Source organism: Oratosquilla oratoria, chromosome 2, assembly GCF_046742065.1.
Source record: "Oratosquilla oratoria isolate Oo_2021 chromosome 2, ASM4674206v1, whole genome shotgun sequence".
In the NCBI taxonomy this organism is placed as follows: domain Eukaryota; kingdom Metazoa; phylum Arthropoda; class Malacostraca; order Stomatopoda; family Squillidae; genus Oratosquilla; species Oratosquilla oratoria.
Window position 1 is genome coordinate 43,313,814 of NC_134778.1, and position 15,519 is coordinate 43,329,332.

The following is a 15,519-nucleotide window of genomic DNA, read 5'->3' on the forward strand; positions in this document are numbered from 1 at the left end:
CTCACAAACATACTGCCTATCTCTTCCCATATACTCTCATCTGTACCACATCCACACACATTAAAAGACCCAAACCTTAGGGTTCTGGTTGGAAAACTTCTCCCAGACCCTTTTATGTCATTGCTTTTTTTTTTTTTTAGGAATGTCCCCTTTGGGGCTACAGAGAGTAGGAGGCCTAGTCTTATCCCCCTTTTTTTTTTGTCACCTTTTACAATTCAAGTGGAAACACTCGGTGGCAGTATTCTTTCTCCTTTACCACAGGGTTTGGTGAAAAAGGAAATGAATATTCAGAGAAGTACCTACAGGACAATATTAAGAGTAGAGGGACAGTATAACAGAGGAACAGCCACAGTATAATAAAGTATCATAATTTCTCTATGAATAAAGATTTCCTCTATCACAGACAAAATAATGTGTGGTGCTGGTCTGTAGGGGCGCCCCATATAGACCCAAAATTATCAACTGCATGATACTGAGTAACTTTTAATCCCACAGCATCATGCAGCCAATACCCCAGATGGGGACATCATTAACATAGTATTTTTCTCTTTGCAGGCCAAATTCCTTGACTTCAAAATTCAGAACATGGTTGGCAGTTGTGATGTAAAATTCCCCATTCGGTTGGAAGGTCTGGTTCTCACACACAGCCAGTTCAGTAGGTCAGTGACTTATACATTGTTCATGATTGAATGCATGATTTCTTTTGCTGGAAGACACAAGAGATGTATGAAAATTTAAAGAAAACTCAGTATCTATCATGTGTTGGTACATATGATTTTGTGTGTTTTTGTAATTGTAGGACTTTGTCTTGCTGTATTACTTTTGACCTTAGGAGTGTGGTAGAAGACAGGCCTTCCTTTACAAAGTGCCAAGATGGGAGGGATGATAAATGGATTTTGTTGGGTGTGAGACAGGTGTGGGGTGTGTATGTGTGCTTTAATTTAGTCACTCCTCTTAGAAGGGGGAGAAGGTCTCTGTATGTATATAGGTATGTTATGTATCACTTTAGATAATTTTAGCTTTGGTATTGCATTGTGTATGCTCATATCTTAAACTTTAATACCTTTACTGATTCCAAATGAGCAACATATGTTAAGGCATTGTGCTTGTTCCCATCACAAAATTGTCATATTATGACTGCAGGGATGGGGGTGGGTGCATCCCTTGTAAGGGGGTAGAGGCCTTTTGTATATAGATAAAAATGCAAGAACACAACTCCAGCAGTACTATACTCAAACATCTACAACAAATTATTACTATTTTTGGACAAGTTGAACTATGATGGCAAAGAAAACTCAGATACAAATTAATTTCATGGATTTTTTATTACAAAGGACTTGTTTTAAGTAATGAAAAAATTGTTTGTGACAGAATGCCATAAGATAAAGTTTTATTATTTATTTTTATATTATAGAAAAGGCTTTTTCCCCCTTATAAGGGAGGTTGCCAAAAAACATATACATACATATACCAAAGGCTTTCTTCCCCCTTATAAGGGAGGTGGCCCAAAAAAAAAGGCATAAAACCACTCCCACCCATTCCACCCTTATCACACTCCACTCCCCTCCACCCTCTTCCCTCCCTCTTATCTTGGCACCTCCTGAATGATGGGTCATCCCTGCATCTTGTCTACTGCCAAAAAACAAATGCATAAAATGTATTCCCACCCATTCAATCCCCACATACTCCACTCCCATCCACCCCCTCCCTACCTCTTATCTTGGCTCCTCCAAGATGATGGGTCATCCCTGCATCTCGTCCATTGCCCTGGGTCAGAAGCAGTGTCGCAAGACAGCACATCCACAGCAAGGCCACTTCATTAAATTGGTGACCCCCCTTTATGTCCCGTCATTCAGAAATGGAGAAGACGGGGAGAAATCACTTCGGGCTGCATCAATGGGACCTTTCGCGGTGAGAGATTTGATACCAGACACCGCCAGATTTTGTAATTCTTGCCGAAAAATAATTACTTTTTGGGGCAAGTATTATAGACTTACAGAGGTATATCGTTGCACATTATTGTGTCTAAAATTCAAGTCAATTAATTTCATGATTGCAAACGGCATATAGCATTGTTTGAGCCTCTATTTATAATTACAGATGATATTCGTAAAACAGCCTATAATTGTATCAAGCCAAGCAATTTGTCATTTTCTACCGACTTCAATGGACATATACTGATATATACTTTCAATTGAATGCACCAAGCAATACTCAAATCTATGTAATGTATAGAAAATATATTTTTGTATCGAAGACTTTTTTCCGGTACGATTACTAAAGCCCCGTCCACACGTACCATCACGCATCAGCGATTTGATGCAGTAGTCGTGTTGATACCTTAACACTAGCGTCCGGACGAACTGCACCACTGCGAATACCTTACGCGAACAACCAGATCTCAGTCATCATTTGGCTTTCACGGGAAGAGGATGTCTGCCGACGCTCTACTCATTTAATCATTAAACCACCACAGCTTTGGAGTGTATACATTTTTCGTGCCAACACCAGACTTCTTTGATGCATTGAGGGCAGTCATTTTCCTGTGAAACTGTGTTTTCAGGGTATAAAGTTTTTTGGTAATGTCTTCATTCCGCACATTACATTTTGTTAAAGAAAAGAAGTCAGCTTTCGATGTTTGTACTTTTTATATTTCTCATCTTATATTCTTTGCACTTGATATTCCAAATGGCTGGGTACTGCTTTAGTAGCTTAATGTAATGTAAGATAATAGTCTTCGTCCACTCGAAAGGCTTTGCGGAAGTTGCTTGTGCCATTGTATGAAACTAGAAGAGCGAAGCAGAGCGCGTGCTTCCTTTCCCTTCAACTGTTGACACACTGCGCAGCGCTGCGACGTTTTTCAAATCATCGCTTCAATACATCGCGCATCAAATACTCGTACGTCCGCCACCACTGTTGTTATATTTTATCTCACTGATTATCTTCATATACAGGACGTGACAGTGATATCCATTATTTTTCGACACTCTTAGATAAATTCCACAAACCGAAATCGACATCCTCTAATTTTTACTGCTTACACTTACTTCAGTAAAAATAATTACCTATTTTTAGTTTTATCTTATAATTAGATTAACAAAGCCTTATCACACACCAGTAAGTAAAAATTATAACATTAAGAGTCATGTTTTAAATTTTGAATACACTTATGCAGCAATTTATGTCGTATTTTTTTCTTAATATCGGTTTCCAAATTAGCTAAGTCACCCCTTTGCCCCGTGAATTCCCACACAATTGAAAATTCTAGCGCTAATAGGAAACTACGAGCCTGACTGCGAAAGGTCCCATTTATTTTTCACACATACTCCCTCACCCCCCATCCCCCACCCACTCCACCTCATGCGTCACAGCATTGTCCTTACACAACCATTCTCCATTCACCCCTATCTTCTGTCTTCTCCCTTCCTTCCTCAACAGACATTCCCCTCTTTCCCAATGTCCTTATTACCCCATTGAGCCATCTCATCCTTGGTCGACCTCCCATGGTTCACTCCTCTACCTCTGCCTTCTACACCTCTTTTACTAATCTTTCTTTACTCATTCTTTCCATGTGTCCAAACCATCCCAATACTTTTTCATTAACCCTATCTCCCAACTCCCTTCCTAACCCTGTTCTCCTCCTCATTTCTTACTCCATCCCGCCTAGTAACCCTTATCATACTTCTGAGGTACCTCATCTCAAACACATTCAAACGTCTCCTCTCTTCCTCTCTTATGTTCATGTTTCTGCCCCATACAGTGCTGTCAGCACAGTCACTCCATCATACAAATGCCTATTTCTCATTATGCATTTTAATCCCCCAAGGCGTTTACTTGCTTCTCTCAATCTACATTTTACCTCCACCTCGACTCCTCCCTTTCCCACCACATTCGCATCCAAGTATCTAAAACTATCCACTTCTTCCAGTCTCTCTCCCATAATACTCACCTCCAGTCAGTTGCCACTCTCTCCCCGGGTACATCTCATCACCTTACTTTTACCCACATTTATCTTGAACTTCCTTCTTTCGCACACCTTCCCAAATTCTGTCACTAACTTCCTCAATTCCTCCTCTGATCCTGTTACAAGCACAGTGTCATCAGCCAACAACAACTGGCTTATCTTCCACTTTTCTCCATTTTCTTTAACCATCTCTAATCCCCAACCCATTACCCTTGCATTTACCTCTCACACTACCACATCCATGTATAAATTGAAGAGCCACGGTGACATAACACATCCCCGGCGAAGTCCCACCTTTAAGAACATAAACATTGATAGTTTTTTTTTTTTTTTTTTTTTTTTTTTTTTTTTTTTTTTTTTTTTTTTTTTTTTTTTTTTTTTTTTTTTTTTTTTTTTGCATCCGACCTAGATATGGATCAAAAGGTCTCCTGTCGGCATGCTTTGCTTGTAATCCTTTGCCTAATCCTTTGAGAGTGCAATAGACCATGAGGCCTACACTAGACAGTTCCATGTCCATTTCTTAAAACAACTGATAGTTTCAGCGCTCACTACATGGTTACTAAGTCTGTTCCATTCGTTGACCCTATTAGTAAACCAATTCATGTCTGTTTCCTTCTTAAATCTAAATTTGTCCAGTTAAATCCATTTCTGCGAGTCCTACCCTGTTGTCTTAATAGGATGACCTTGTTTGCATCAGCCTTGTTAAAGTCTGATCCACTTAACATCTCTATTAGATCACCCCACACTCTGCATCTTTCTAGAAAGTGTAAGTTAAGGTGCCTAAGCCCCTCTTTGTAAGGTCAATTTCTGAGCCCATGTATCATTTTGGTCATTCTCCTCTGTACTGATTCTAGTGAATTGATGTCCATTTATAAGATGGAGACCAAAACTGTACTTCATAGTCAAGGATGTGTCTTACTAACGCAAGATAGAATTTGATAATTATCTCTGCACTTCTGTTCGTAACTGTCCTAGCAATGAAACCTAATGCTTAGTTTGCTTTATTCCTGGTGCTAATGCACTGTTTCCCGGAATTAAGGTAAGAACTCGCTAGAACTCCCAAGTCTCTCTCACTCAGTTTTCTCTAAAAATGTGTTATCTAAGCTATATCCAATTTTGGGGTTGTGTAGCCCTACATTTAACATGCTGCACTTTGAGATATTGAAATTCATTTGTCATTTCACTGGCCATATGAACAATTTGTCTTAGATTGTCCTGCAGAATCTTGGCATCATCACCTGACATAATTTGACATCCTATTATAGTGTCGTCCACAAACTTACTAACATCACTATTGATCCCATTGTCCAAGTCATTTATGTACATAATGAACAATAAAGGACCCAAAACTGAGCCCAGGGGGACCCCACTAGAAACACACCATTTGGATTGTACACCATTTATGGTGACCCACTGTTTTCTGTCACTGATCCAAGCTCTAATCCATTCTAACACTTTTCCTCCTATGCCATGAGCTTTAATTTTATTTAGTAGTCTCTAGTGGGGCACCTTGTCAAATGCTTTGCTAAAGTCGAGGTAAATAACATTGTAACTATCATTGTTATCTGGTACCTTATATACTTTAGTATAAAAGGATAGAAGATTAGTCACCCATGACTTGCCCTTGGAGAAACCATGCTGTGTATCACAAATCAAATTATGTGTCTCAATATGTTCTCTGAGTCTATTAACTATTATTGATTCAAGCATTTTACCTATAACTGATGTCAAACTGATTGGCCTGTAGTTGCATATAGACTATTTATCTCCCTTTTTGAAAACAGGAACAATGTTTGCCTGCTTCCAAGCAATAGGCATAAAACCAGTGTTTACCAATTTATTAAATATTTCTGTTAATTGGTCACAGATTTCAAATTTACACCCTTTAAGCACTCTCGGAAAAATTTCGTCTGGATCTGGGGATTTTGTAGCTTTAAGTCTTTCAATCTGCTTGACTACTTCTATCTTACTAATGCTGATATTAGATAGTCTGCTTTCTTCATCCACCCCCTGAAAATCAGATCGCAGTCAGGTACCTTATTTAACTCCTTGGTAAACACTGAGAGAAAATATTTGTTAAATGCCTCACTCATTTTTTCCTCTGATTCTGTCATGACATTTTTGTCATTTTGAATTGGGCCTCATTTTGAATTTACCTCAAACCACGCACTCTCTCTCCATTTCTGATTCTAACACAAGCTCTACTACTCTTGTAAAAACTCTTGACTGCTCATAACCCGTACAGCGTCGGAGCAAAAATTTTTGTTTTTTTTAATTGCTTAAATCAACTCAAAATGATGTAAAACAGCAAATCTTGCTTATTTTGAATCACCTTAGCCTAGAAGTGGAGAAACTGGGTCGATCTTGTCGAGATATGCGTACGAAAGTTTGGTAGAACATCCTTAGATTTTCTTTTGCCCCTCACGTGGGTTGAACGAGGTCGTATTTTTCGGGAAAGCTTTGTTAGAATTTCAGAGAGTGAAGGAATTTTACATTTATGATGTTTCAAATTAATGTACAGTCACCCATAATAGTCTGACACTTATGGAAAATGTGTTTATATATTTTTTATTTTTTGGCAAATATTTATCACTCTGTTATGTTGTAAACTGATTTTTCAGTATTTTTTTCTTTTTTTATATAATTTCATGGAGGATAGGTGATTGTGGTGTTTCTTATTGTTTTGTAAATGTTTTAGTAAGCTTCCATCACACCATTATTGCCCAGCCACATTTAGTATTATGGATTTATTACAAAAATTGGCAGTGCGAAATTGTCAGTTCTATACATCTGAATATGTACTAAATAGTACCTGCCTAACTGTTGAGGTACAACTTCACCTCCTTGTACTTCGTTTCATACATCAGAGTTGCCTAAATTATGTCCTAAAGGCTGATTTTATACCCCAAGTTACCTCTGAAAAATTGCTGCCGGGGTTGCCAGTTTTGTCAATGAATAAAAAAATTTGGCAGTCTTTTATAGCCAATGGATAGGGCTATTTGGTCATTACCATAGATTTGACCCTTAACATAATGCCTATTTTTTTTTTTTGCAAATTTTTTAATTTGCGGCATACGATGTATGCTGCTGACGCTGTAGGGGTTAAAAGCTTTCCTCCTATCCCATATATCTGCAATACCTTTCATAGTGCCTGCCTGTCTACTTTGTCATAAGCCTTTTCCAAATCCATAAATGCCCAAAAAACATCCTTACCTTTTCCTAAAGCTTTCTCACATCTGTCTTACCACAAAAATCTGATCCACACAACCCCTACCTGTACTAAACCCACACTGTTCCTCACCAATTACTCCCTCAAATTGCTCATATATATCTAAGGTTCCTTTGACACTATAGTCTAACATAACATTGACATATGTATATGTGTATATATATATATATATGCATGTAGAATTAAATACGACAGCATTCTGACAATTGTTAAACTTTTTCTTAATGTTTTCTATTTGTCTTATCAACTTTTTTCCAGTTGTAGGGTGAGCTGATACAAGTTCTCCATAGTTTTCCATTTAATATTCTCGAGCTTTCGTCTTCAACTGGAAAAAAGTTGATAAGACAAATAGAAAACATTAAGAAAAAGTTTAACAATTGTCAGAATGCTGTCGTATTTAATTCTACATGCATCAAAGAAAACCTGCTTCCTTACTTCACGAATATATATATATATGTATGTATGTATGTATATATATATATATATATATACACATATATATATATGTATGTATGTATGTATATATATATATATATATATATATACACATATATACCAAGGGCTTTTTCGGTAGCCAAAGTCAAAGGCATAAACCCACTCCCACCCATTTCATCCCCACATACTCCACTCCCATTCGCCACCCCTCCCTCCCTCTTTTCTTGGCTCCTCCTGGATGATGGGTCATCCCTGCACCTTGCACATGGCCCTGGGTCAGAAGCAATGCAACGCAATGCACTTACAATAAATTAAACCTAGTAATTCACAACCCATCCATCCAGAAATACATACACAATACATACAAAATAAGTTCATGCTATCTGTATACTAAAAGGTTTCTCTCCCCATGAAAGGGAGGTAGCCAGCCAAGGGGTGCACCCACCACCACCCATTTCACTCTTATCCATCATTTATTTGTTTCCTTTTTTCTTAGTTCCTTGTAGATGAAGTGTCATACACATACAAATACACTAACTAGACCAAAAATAAATTACTACTTCACCAGATGTCTGCAATCCATCAGATAAGTCTCTCCTAAGACACACAGGAGTAGTATGAACATGTCAGTGCTTAGGTCATCCATCACTCAGCACTAAAATAGGGCTAGCATGTAATTGGCTTGACAACACACACCAAGCACTGAATATAGTCAACACACGAGTCGCAGAACATGCTATCTTAACCTGCCCCACAGTTACTTGAGACATTTACATAAAATCTTTTCACTGAGTAACCTGTGGGCTAAAACAGTAGCTATAGCTGGTTTCTTGGAGGCTGTGGGTCTCTTGCAAGAGAGAATTTAGGCAGTGGATTGACTTACTAAATTACATTGAGATGGTGTTGTAGTGTGGCTTTATCTCTTAATTCCAAGTTCTTGGAATTATTTATTGGGTGATATCACTTAAAGTTTCTGCATTTGTTACTTACAGTTATGAGCCAGAATTGTTCCCTGGATTGATTTATAGAATGGTGAAGCCTCGTATTGTACTTCTTATCTTCGTGTCGGGCAAGGTTGTACTAACAGGTGAGAACAAGACTGTTGGGTAAGGATATGTAGGATATATTTATGGGTTATATTTCAATAGAATTATGCTTCTGAGCTTCACAGCTTGAAGGTTATATGTTTGGGAAGATGTTTTCATAGTTGTATTACACTCATGTGCCCATGCTTGCTGGCTGAACAAGTTAGAGCATTGCAATTTGGGATGGAGGTCAGCAGTGGAGAAGTTTGAGCCCTTCCTGGCAGGGGATGAGTTTGTAGTAAAGCCATACTACATTAAATTCCCTGCTTCAAAATGACCTCTATAAGGAGTTTATGATGTTAAACTAGATAAAATCCATGTCATTACACACAATAATTTATTATTGTTGTCTTAAATTTCATTGACTGGAAACTTCCTACAATAACTAGCAATGGTGGAGATGAGTAGAGTGAGAAATAGAGAGGTGAGGGGAAGAGCAAGAGTGAAAAGGGAGTTCATAGATAGGGTAGATCACAGAATACTGGGATGGTTTGGACATACAGAGTGAAGAAAGACTAGCAAAAAGAGGTGGATGAAATAAACTTGGGAAGACTGAGAATGGGATGGATGGATATGATGAAAAGGGCCATGGGTAAAAGGGGAATGTCTGTTGAGAAGGGAAGGGAGATGGCCAACAGATAAGTGTGGGTGGAGAATGGTTGTGAATATATGATAAATTGATGTAGCCTGAAGGGATTTCTCCTTATCTTCTCTATTTACTTATGAGGGGAGGAGGAGGGAGGGTTGCCATATAAATGAAATAGTGGGGGTAAACTAGTTTCAGCTGTCAAGCCCTGCTATGGATGTACTGTGTCTTACTACATTGCTTCTAATTTAGGCAGTAGGGAGGGGGCAGGGATGGCTCTTCATCCACAAGGATCAAAGATATAAGGGAAAACAAATGGATGTGGGATAGGTGAAAGGTGGGTGCATGCCTTGACTACCTTCCTTATAATGTGGAAGAAATCTTTAGGTCTGTAGATGGAATTAGATTAAGTTCATTGAATAGAATCTGGTATGTTTAAGTGAATTTATATTTCATGATCAAGGAATTTTGTAAAAATTTGGCTTGAAACTGGTTGAGACTGCTGGCAACAGTTTTTGCATTGTGGATAATAATAAAACAATTTGTTCCTTTTTCAGGTGCTAAAGTTCGACAAGAGATCTATGAAGCCTTTGATAACATCTACCCCATTTTAAAGAGCTTTAAGAAGTGAATTTTTGTGGAGGCTATCATTAGGTTATAAGAGACACTTCTGCATAGAATGACCTCAATTCCAAGAGTGATGTATAAGTTTGGGTATCCTTATGAAGGTTCCAACAGTTAAAGTTTAGGTCCAAGGTTATGGATTCCTGTAGTACATGTTCATGATTATTTGTCTCCTGTGTTGATTGGCCTATAAGATTTTATTACAAATTAATTTTTGAAATGTGGGAACAAGTAAGGTTATACATGTACACAGTTTTTGTACTATTTTCAGATGACCACTGTTGTATAGAAATGAAAGTGTGAAAATGCTAGTTTTCTTATTTAGTTTTAGTTTTTATCAGGGAGTTATAAGTACATTTTAGTGGGAATGACCACAGTATGTACAACTATTTCTTGAATAGGCTGCCATTACAGTGCAAAGTTAGAGTGCACATAGTTGATGTTGCCATAACTATGTTGCACATGTTTCTTTGATTTAGGTGATAGGAAAATACTAGAACTAATTTGTCTTGGTCATATTTAGTTGAAATCTTTTTTTACAAGGTTCTAGTTCTATCTGAAAATGTGAATAAATAATTGGAAACCACATATTACTTTGCACCATAAACTCTTGAGGTATGAGGATTGGGTGTACGGTCATTGTCTCCATATGTGGGCATATATTTTTTCTTCCTCTTTGTCACTGTTTCTAATTAGAAGACAGTTTCCAGTTAAATCAGGAAGTTTATTTTTCATTTTATCCTTTAGAGGAAGTTCATGAAGGCAAACAGGGGTGAGGTTTTATATAACTTCCACTATAACAGGTCAGAGGTGGCAGAGGGAAGATATCCTGTCGCCTTTAGGTATGGTTTAGCAGGACCATCAACTATTAGCTTGCAGTAATTTTGTCATGCTTATCCATGATATATTTTTGAGATGTCTTAAGATGCTTAGAATGTGAATATTAAGTCTGGTAAATCCTATGCTAGTACACCATTATAAGCCTGTACCACAATTACATGGTGGAGGACAGAGTAACCTTTTATCCCTGAGGTGCTGAGATGGGTGTGGGGGGTGTTGAATGTTTATAAACTTGTTTATGGTGTAGATGTGTACTTTGGTATAGCCACTCCCTAGGAATTGGCATATTAAGTATACACAATTATGTTGCACAATGGCACTGTCAGTCAACCTGTTAAACTGTCCTGATGTGACCTATAGCTACTAACTCAGAATTGTATTAGGTCCCTCATTTACAAGTGGCATATCATTACATGAAGTACAAAAGGCTTGAAAATTGTGAAAACTATGCCTAATCCATAGTATGAAAAGTGTACTGTAAAAGGAATGAATATTGTGTTTACCAAAGTCATCTGGTAACATTATTTGAATATCTTCATCATACTCTTGTCAGGTAGCAACATATGAACCTCTAGAATTTCAAACCATACATGTATATTTGTCACCTAGTATGTATTTTATTTTTAAATCTGTTCAGGGCATTGATGCATATTGTAGCTTCTGCTTGATGCAAATTTTCCATGTGAATAATTACATTTTTCACTATAAGGGAATATTATTGTTGATCTCATTTGGGTAAAGACAGTAAATTTGGAAGTATTTTTGATAGTCAAAAAAAGTATCAGTGCATGCCTGTGGACTATTCTGCCTTGTGTTGTAAGGTTATTGCAGTGGTAAACTTCCCCTTTCCTCTGAACCAGATATGTAACTGGTGGTACTTTCAGAAGAATTTCTTTATTTCTGTGGAGAACAGTTTTTGTAGACACTTCAGAATTTAAGTAATTTTAGCATACCCATGCAATATAGAGATATTGGAACCCTACTCCCAGTTATCATCACTTCATGTAGACTTTCTTCAGTCAAACTTATGCTCTCATCTTCAGAGCAGAATGCAATTGCTAGAAATATTGAAAATGGAATACTTTGTAAAACCTTTTTTTGTAAATATTTGTAATGTAATATTTCTTGTTTTTTAACCCCCTTCGATACGATGACGCCTACGTAGGCGTCATGAAGAGCAAGCGGGTACGAGAGGATGCCGATGTCGGCGAATTGATTATATATATTGTAGTTGTACCTGCGTGACCCCCATACTCTGTAAACTGGCTTCATCATATTTTCTATGGTTATCAAAATTCACGGGTGAAAGAGAACGAGCAATACAGCAGTAACTTTATTTTTTACAATGCGAGTATTATGACGCAACATCGCACATCTGGCAGCTAATGCTGCCCGTGAGATTTTGGCCGGGAGTGAAGGGGTTAATATACCATGACCTAATAGAAAGATTTCTAAGTCACTTTCTTTGAAAATGAACAATTTCCAAAATGTTTTATTTCTAGAATTGAAAAAAAGGGTATGACCTAAATGTTTGATTTTTTTTTTTATATAACACTGGGCTAAGGAATGAGACATGACATTGTGTATTTGAGAATGATGAACATTTAGTGGAATAGAGAGAGTAATTGTGGGAATGCAGTGTGGATGTAGAAAGGGAAGAGGTGTAAATAATATTGTAGCAAAGTCTTTACCAAAACGTAAGGATGTCTTATGGACTTTAATGGATTTAGAGAAAGTGTATGGTATTGGCTACATGTTATTGTGGGGTTAAAAGCACCTCAGTAGCATGCAGCTTATACTTTAGGGCCTATATGGGGCCCTATGGACCAGTGCCACACATCATTTTGTCTGTGATAGAGGAAGTCTCTATTCATAGAGAATTGATGCTACTTTATTATACTGTGACTGTCCTTCCGTTAAGCTGTCCCCCTCACTCTTAATACTGTCCTGTACCCATTCTCTGAATACTTATTCCCTTTTTCATCGCACCCTGTGGTAAAGTAGAAATAATACTGCCATTGAGTGTTCCCACTTGAGTCAACCCCTACCATACGGTGATGCCTACGTAGGCGTCATGAGGAGCAAGCGGGTACGCGAGGATGCCAATGTCGGCGTCTTGATTATATATATTGTAGTTGTACCTGCATGACCCCCATACTCTGTAAACTGGCTTCATCATATTTTCTATGGTTATCAAAATTCACGGGTGAAAGAGAACGAGCAATACAGCAGTAACTTTATTTTTTATAATGCGAGTATTATGACGCAACATCGCACGTCTGGCAGCTAATGCTGCCTGTGAGATTTTGGCCCGGAGTGAAGGGGTTAATATACCATGACCTAATAGAAAGATTTCTAAGTCACTTTCTTTGAAAATGAACAATTTCCAAAATGTTTTATTTCTAGAATTGAAAAAAAAGGGTATGACCTAAATGTTTGATTTTTTTTTTATATAACACTGGGCTAAGGAATGAGACATGACATTATGTGTATTTGAGAATGATGAACATTTAGTGGAATAGGGAGAGTAATTGTGGGAAAGCAGTGTGGATGTAGAAAGGGAAGAGGTGTAAATAAGAATATTGTAGCACAATATGAAAAGTCTTTACCAAAACGTAAGGATGTCTTATGGACTTAGAGAAAGTGTGTGGTATTGGCTACATGTTATTGTGGGGTTAAAAGCACCTCAGTAGCATGCAGCTTATACTTTAGGGCCTATATGGGGCCCTATGGACCAGTGCCACACATCATTTTGTCTGTGATAGAGGAAGTCTCTATTCATAGAGAATTGATGCTACTTTATTATACTGTGACTGTCCTTCCGTTAAGCTGTCCCCCTCACTCTTAATACTGTCCTGTACCCATTCTCTGAATACTTATTTCCTTTTTCATCGAACCCTGTGGTAAGGTAGAAATAATACTGCCACTGAGTGTTCCCACTTGAGTCTTAACCCCTACCATACGGTCCTGGAGCTGCAACATCTACGTCGTGGGACCACCCCCCAACCCCAAGAGTTGGGGGCCAATCAGCAGCAACCACCCCTGGCCATCAGCTCTACGCAGATGGCACCGATCCCCAAGGAGGAACTACGCCTACCTGGGGGAGTACCACAATCCTTTTTTTCCAACACACAATGTTACGTTTTTTCTGCACTGAGGGGTCATTTTCCGGCGATCACCCCTCTTCTTCTACTTTTAGCCGGAGATGTAGAGAGCAATCCTGGGCCCACCACAAAATACACATGCCCAACATGCTCTAAACCCATTACTTCGAGCAGACAGACAAGGGGCTCAGTTCAGTGCAATATGTGCAAAAACTGGGCCCACCTCACTTGTACAACACTTGCTGACACAAACCAATACACAAACACTTGGACATGTTCTACCTGCCCTCCAGTAACCCCAATCCCACCTCCCCAACCACAGCCAACACCCTTACCCACTCCCAATTTCCCTTTGCCCTTACCCCCGATTAGTACTCCCCTTCCTTTGTCCCCGATCTCTCCTTTCCCCCCCTCTGACCCAGATCCTACACCTTCCCCACTACCACCCCAACCTCAACCCCAAACGGCAACATACAACACATACAAAACACACACATCAACATATTACAACACAACATTGACGGTATTTACACTAAAAAACATGAACTTGAACACTTTCTTAAACAACACAACATACACATTGCAATTTTACAAGAAACAAAATTAAGACACTCACACAAAACACCATCATTTCATAATTACACCACCATCAGACAAGACCGGACTGACGGCAATGGCGGTGGACTCATCACCCTGATCCACCATTCCATTTGTTTTGTGGACACAAGTGCCACAACCAAAATTCTCCTCCCTACCACAGATAACACAACAGAAACCCAATCCATTCGTATCCGCACAGGCAACAATTCAACACTAACAATAGTTAACATGTACATTCCCCCCCAATCATCCCCCACAGTTCCAAACACCTTCAGACCTCAACTCAGCCAACTAACCTCAATCCCCAACCTGATCATGGGTGGTGACTTCAACGCCAAGTCGTCTGCCTGGTTTGTCGACAACCCTGACACAGACAGAGGGCTTGATATACAGACTCAATTCGACTCATTGACTATCATGAACAACACGCATAATCATACACATATCCCATACCAAGCCCTCTACACTCCCTCCTCTCCTGATATCACCTTTTGCTCCCCCTGCCTAACCCCAACAACATCATGGAGAGTGGTCGGAGCCCTTGGCTCTGACCACCTTCCAATCATCATCACCACCAAAACAAGATGCACCCCAGCTGGCCACAGACACACTTACACCAATTACAAGAGAGCTAACTGGGAAGCCTTTACTGAAGAGACAGAACAACATTTTGAAACACTTAACAGTACACCAATCACAAACATAAACAATGCTGTGCACGCTTTTAATACAATCATACAAAACGCAGACAAGAGATACATCCCTAGAGGCAACAGAAAATCACACAACCCCAACTTCACACCAGAAATCCAAGACCTCATCAGACAACGTGACACACTTAAACACGATACCCCCACACCTATCCCTCAAAACATAGCAGACCAAATACAAACACTAAACACTGTGATTGCCAATAAAATACATGAACAAAAAACACAAAATTGGCAAAACTTTATCAATACACTTGATCACAAAACAAACACCAGCAAATTGTACAAAACACTCAACAGCATCACACTATCCAACACTAACACTACACGCTCTCACGCAGC

At 38.7% G+C, this 15,519-nt stretch overlaps 1 protein-coding gene across 3 annotated transcripts in view; it reads left to right on the plus strand.

The window, feature by feature from the left end:
* Positions 1-11,882, plus strand: part of Tbp (TATA binding protein) — a 37,730-nt gene extending 25,848 nt beyond the window's left edge. For 2 of the 3 annotated variants that reach the window (XM_076208055.1, XM_076208047.1), the window contains exons 5-6: positions 556-659; positions 1,857-3,310. In XM_076208055.1, coding sequence (XP_076064170.1) covers positions 556-659; positions 1,857-2,070 — 318 coding nt within the window. In that variant the 3' untranslated portion in view covers positions 2,071-3,310. Of the gene's footprint in view, positions 1-555; positions 660-1,856; positions 3,311-8,620; positions 8,716-9,856 lie in introns of those variants that run through there. The other variant, XM_076208064.1, reaches the window with a different exon arrangement.
* Positions 11,883-15,519: the final 3,637 nt, after the last annotated feature.